The sequence below is a fragment of the Chenopodium album genome, chromosome 12 (assembly GCF_948465745.1).
Source record: "Chenopodium album chromosome 12, dcCheAlbu1.1, whole genome shotgun sequence".
Classification (NCBI taxonomy): domain Eukaryota; kingdom Viridiplantae; phylum Streptophyta; class Magnoliopsida; order Caryophyllales; family Amaranthaceae; genus Chenopodium; species Chenopodium album.
Window position 1 is genome coordinate 30,277,003 of NC_137845.1, and position 5,825 is coordinate 30,282,827.

The following is a 5,825-nucleotide window of genomic DNA, read 5'->3' on the forward strand; positions in this document are numbered from 1 at the left end:
CTAATAAGTTCAGTTCAGTTCAGCTCCTAATTTCCTTCTCTTATTAAATATTCATTTTAGTTCAGCTCTAATAAGTTCAGTTCACTTTAATCAGTTTAGTTGATCTCATTTCAGTAAATGAGAAGAGGCCCTAAATAATGTCAATCCACTTCAAAGAAAGCAAAAGGAGTACTAAAATGGTCTAACATTAGAAAAAGACTTCACGAGAAAAAAAAGCTAAAAACAAAAAGGAAAACAAAATAAAGGGATAAATATTGTCAATAGCTTTTAGATGAGCTGTTTCCTCCTCAAATACTAGTATCAGCTAACCGCCAATTCACGTGGTCCTCGTTTACTACAACACACTAACCATGCTGACATGGCACCCGAACCTAATAAAACTCATTGCCACGTAGGATCGGACAACCGTTTGGTCCCTAACTCAAATCCCCATAACAAAACCCAAAACCCATTAAAATAATAAAAATAAAAAATAAAAATTTGCTCATGTTAGTTCCAAGTATAGCAGTTGGAAGTAGTCATTTCCTCTTCTCTTGTAAGCTAACTTAACAAAAAGTTGCAGAACAACAAATAGTACAAATTCATTCTCTCCCTTACCTTTCTTTGTTTTGCTTCTTTGATAAGCTAATTATATCTCTTTATTTTTTTTAATTTCTTTTTTCTTTCATTTACTTGGCTTTGTCTGTCTCCTCCATTGAAGCCTACACGAGAAGTTTGGTAAGCTCCTCACGGAAAAGCAAATTTCTCTGAACTTTTGTCTCCCATTACCCCATTCCTTCTCTTCTTCTCCTTCTATATATATGATCATCAAATTATAACTAACAGATTAATCACATACAAATACATTCATATATATAATATATATATTCATAATTGTATTTCAATTTGTTCGATAATCTATCTGGTTCGTTTTATCGAATATGATGGGTTGTTGTTGGAGGAAGGCGGTGGTTTACCTATTGATGATATGGTTGCAACAGTGTTGTTTTCTATCAGTGGCGATTCTAGACCCGCTTGATTTCCTAGCATTGCAATCGATACGGAAATCGTTACGAGATGTTCCGGGGTCGAATTTTTTTCAGTCATGGGACTTCACATCCGACCCGTGTAACTTCCCCGGAGTTTACTGTGATTCCGACAAGGTCATCGCGCTCAACCTCGGCGACCCACGGGCCGGATCACCGGGCCTAACGGGCCGGATTGACCCGGCGATCGGGAAACTGTCTTTGCTCGCGGAGTTCACCATTGTTCCGGGTCGGGTTATGGGTCGAATACCCGGTACAATATCGGAGTTGTCGAATCTTCGGTTTTTCGCCGTTAGTAGGAATTTCCTAAACGGAGATATTCCTGCTGGTTTTGGAGAGCTAAGAAGTTTGCACACTCTTGACTTAAGCTACAATCAGCTTACCGGTTCGATCCCTCGACCTCTTGGTTCACTACCGGTTCTTTCGAACCTTATTCTCTGTCATAACCACCTTGACGGTCCGTTGCCTTCTTTCATCTCAAATTCGCTAACTCGAGTCGACTTGATGCACAACAATTTAACCGGTCCTCTCCAATCCGACTCATTCCCGCCTTCGGTCCAGTATCTCTCGCTCGGGTGGAACAAGCTAACCGGATCTGTTTTCAACACATTACCCAATCTAAACCGGTTGAATTACCTCGACTTAAGCATGAACCAATTCACCGGTTTAATCCCATGTCAAATATTTACCTTCCCAATTTCCAACCTCCAACTACAAAGAAACCAGTTCTTCGGCCCGGTTCATCCCGATACCCAAGTAACAATTTCAACCATTGATTTGAGCTACAACAGATTATCGGGCCAAGTATCGCCAATGCTATCAACGGTTCAGAATCTATTCCTGAACAATAACCGGTTCTTCGGTTCGGTTCCGGAGAGCTTTGTGGACCGGCTGATGGATGCAACGATACAAACGTTATACTTACAGCATAACTATCTGACAGGATTTCAGATGAATCAGACGGCTGAGATTCCTCTAAGTAGTGTGTTGTGTTTACAGTATAATTGTATGGTCCCACCAACACAGTCAGCTTGCCCGTTGAAAGCTGGGGATGCCAAGACACGACCTACAGCGCAGTGTAACGAGTGGCGAGGGTAATTTTGGAATTTCATACCAGACATCTTATTATTGTCTTAAAAAAAGGTTTTTTTTTTCCTAATTAATTAAATTTTTTTTTGTTGTGTCTAGCTAATTAATTTAGTTTGTGGCAAAGATTTTTGCTTTGATTTATTTAATTTTTTGTTACATGAGGTGAATGAACTCAGAAGAAATAATGTGGAAAAGCAGAAATGTGGATAGTTTTTAACTTTTATTTTATATATTAATTTGTAGTTTATTATTAGTATTACGGAGTACATTATTATTATTAAACTTGTTACTATATATTATTTACGAAGTATTTAGCTGTACTCAGTTTTTTGTGGTAATGTATTACTATGAACTTTTTTTATTTATTTTTATTTTTTTAAGTATGGTGGCTTAACAATAGTTTTTATGATTAATATGTTGTTTATAGGCATACTCTCTACTTCCTAATTTAATTTTTACTTTTATTTTCTATCGTTGTCGGATTCTCCACAATATGGTTGATCTTAGTGTGTTAGCCTCCATCGCATGTCTTCATCCACGCCTCTGCTAGGTAGTATGAAGGCGAACCTAAGTCGAGTGAAGTGTCTTGCACAAGATTTATTTTGATGATCCTTGTACACCACAATATACGAAGTAATAATTTTGATGTATGCCACTTTAATCCTTGTATTGAATACGGAGTACATGATTTAAAAATGGATATATAGAGCAATTAAACTAAGACGGATAGAATAATTTTAAAACTCGGAAGGTTAAGAAGACATCGAAGCCTTGGCTTCTTTTTAAGAAGCTTTAACCCGCACGAGTTGGTGAAGCATATCATAATCATTCCATACAATAATACAAAAACAACTTAATAATAATTATTATTATTATTAAACATAAAAATCATAACCAAATAAACAAAGAAAAAGGTAAAGGCTTAATTAAGACACTTTGTCAATTAAAGGGAAAGAGACAAATGCATCTTTCTAATCTTTTTAGCTTAACATGAAGACTACAAGATTTTGAGTTGAATATGATTTTTCTTACGTATGATTTAGAGGAAATCATTAGTTAATGAAGGGGATTTTAATGGGCCACGTGGTCCCTAATTTGGGCCAAAAAGGGTGATAGTGATCCAAATGGGCCCAATATATTTGGGTTCAATAATTTATTTTTCATCCACTAGACGTAGCTGTCGGAGGATTCTGCTCAAAGTGGAAATTTACCTCAAACTCGATCTTTAGCTCATTAAATACACCAACACATGAGGTTTTTGTTTAAGATTTATTTGCGGTTTTGTCAAATTAATTCTTGATTCAATTAGCGGTTTAAGAGTGAATGAAGTGAAGAAATAATACTTGGTATGTAGTAGAATAGTTTGCATAAATCTAATATGAAACTGTTAATTGAAGTAGGTCTTTAGTAGAATTAATCCCTAGTTGAGTTAGTATTTAGGGTCTGTTCATATTTACTTAATTTCAGTTCAGTTCAGTTCAGTTCAGCTCTAATCAGTTCAGTTCAGTTCAGTTCAGTTCCAATCAGTTCAGTTCAGTTCAGTTCAGTTCAGCTCTTAATTTCCCTCTCACATAAAATATTCATTTCAGCTTAATTCAGTTCAGTTCAGTTCCAATCAGTTCAGTTCAGTTCAGTTCAGTTCCAATCAGTTCAGTTCAGTTCAGTTCAGCTCAGTTCAGTAAATATGAACAGGCCCTTAGTAGTGGTTTATCATTAATGCATCAAAAAACAAAAAACAAAAAAAAAAAAAAAATACCCGATTCACTTGTTAATTGTTGACATGGATGATTCATTATTAATTTTTTTTTTTAAAGTAATGAATTTTAAAAAGTCAGAGTTTAACACAAACGTTGAGACATCTTTTAGCATTATCCAATAAATAGTATAATAATTTAGTTAACAATTCATTTTTATTATTTAAAAGTTATTTTTATTAATTTCACTTTCTCATTATTATCAACATCTCTTTATTACTTAAGGTCCCAACTTAAAATTTCATTTGTAGGTTTTAGCTAATTTCATCGTAGTTTGAGGTAGTAATTAACGTTGATTAAAAGTCCTCTTGCCTTTGGCACTTGTTCAAGTCCCTAATTCCCTAATAAGACTCATCCATACATCAAAATGATCCTATGATTCAAGAACTATTTTTAGATATCATTCACTATAATCTTACAAATTCATAATCAAATATTACCTATTACTCAATAAATACAAGGACAAAGACAATTATAAGTGTTTTATTATCATTTTTGTGCACAAACAAGCAAGCAAATATGGGAGAAATAGTACCAATAAATGATACAAGTATATAAAAATAGAAGATCCATTCATCATAGAAGTAGGTGAAACATGTGTATAGAAGAAATTAAAAAAAACATAAATATAAACGGTTGTAATTAAGGGACCAAGAAGTTTCTACTTTTCATTTTCACAAGAAGATGATCATCAAGTACTTGTCATATGAATTCATCATAGTGGAAATTTATGATTTCAAGAGGTCCACTTAATTTGTTGTTGTTGTTTCAATGAATACTACAAGAAGGGGGGGTTGAATTGTAGTATGAGAGTTTAGCCAAACTTTTTGCGGAATTAAAATTAAGTTAGCTAAAGGAACTGAGAGATTAACTGAAGGAACTAAAGAATGCAAGAGAGATTTTACGTGGAAAACTCCTTGGCCCTAACAAGGAGAAAAACCACGACCACTTGGGATTTTGGGAAAAGAATCTTCACTAGAATAGGGCAAATGATCCTATTACAAGCTAAAGACTCAAACTCAAGTTCCTCTACGAACTTGAGACCCTGAGGAACAAGTCACCCAACTTGTTACTCTTCTCTTCTCTTTCTCTCTTCTCACTTCTCTGTTCTCTCTTCTCTTTCTCTTCTCTTTCTCTTTTCTCTTTCTCTTTTCTCTTTCTCTTCTCTTTCTCATACACAAATGTTCACTCGAACTTCCCCATTCCCCAATTACAACTCGAAAGAAAAACAAACTCTAGTATAAGAACATTAAGAACACTCTAATCAACTTATGTGGAATTGGACGCTTGACTCAATTAAAAGCTTGAAAACTTATGTGAGCAAGGACAAGTTTTTCCAACAGAAATTATGAACTATTTATAGAGCTATAAACGCTTTGGAAAACTTCATTGTGCAGCAAACCCATTACGCCACTACTCATGCCCACTAAGAAGATCATGTCCCTTAATTTAAGGAACCATGAACTCCTCAATTTTGTAGAACCACGACTTGATGAAGATCGTGGGAGAGTAGGCCGCAAGTTTTGGAAAACATGGTGATTTTATTTTTTTCAGAAGATATTTTCGAAAGTAAGAAAATAAAATAAAATCTTTTTGCACAAGATACTTTCGAAATTCAGAAAGAAATAAAATCCCTTTCAAAAGATAAACGTTTTAGATTGCAACCGTTTTCCTAAAAACTAGCATGCACAATTTTATCTTCTTAGACCAATTCCACACAGATTTTTCGAGTGCCATTTAATATCTTATACTTACATAAATCCTAAAATATAAAAATATATTTAGTCTTCATGTTCTCTGATGAAGCTTCTACTCCGAGGCTTCTGTTCCTTGGAAGGAACTTCTCTTCTCTGGTGATGCTTCTTCTCTGAAGCTTCTGTTCCCTGAGGGAACCTTCTCTTCTCAAGTCTTCATTTCTGAAGCGCCAGTTCCTGTGAGGGAACTCTTCTTTTTGGAT

General features: G+C 34.9%; 1 protein-coding gene across 1 annotated transcript; it reads left to right on the top strand.

Annotated features, from left to right (window-relative positions):
* Positions 1-484: 484 nt before the first annotated feature.
* LOC145572296 (uncharacterized) lies at positions 485-2,616 on the top strand. Its single transcript, XM_081631290.1, has one exon. The coding sequence runs from the start codon at positions 921-923 to the stop codon at positions 2,121-2,123; it is 1,203 nt and encodes a 400-aa protein (XP_081487416.1). The 5' UTR covers positions 485-920; the 3' UTR covers positions 2,124-2,616.
* The last annotated feature ends 3,209 nt before the right edge of the window (positions 2,617-5,825 follow it).

What these genes read in the sequence shown, in the direction of transcription:
- LOC145572296 (XM_081631290.1), top strand. Translation starts at nt 921, where the DNA reads ATGATGGGTTGTTGTTGGAGGAAGGCGGTGGTTTACCTATTGATGATA.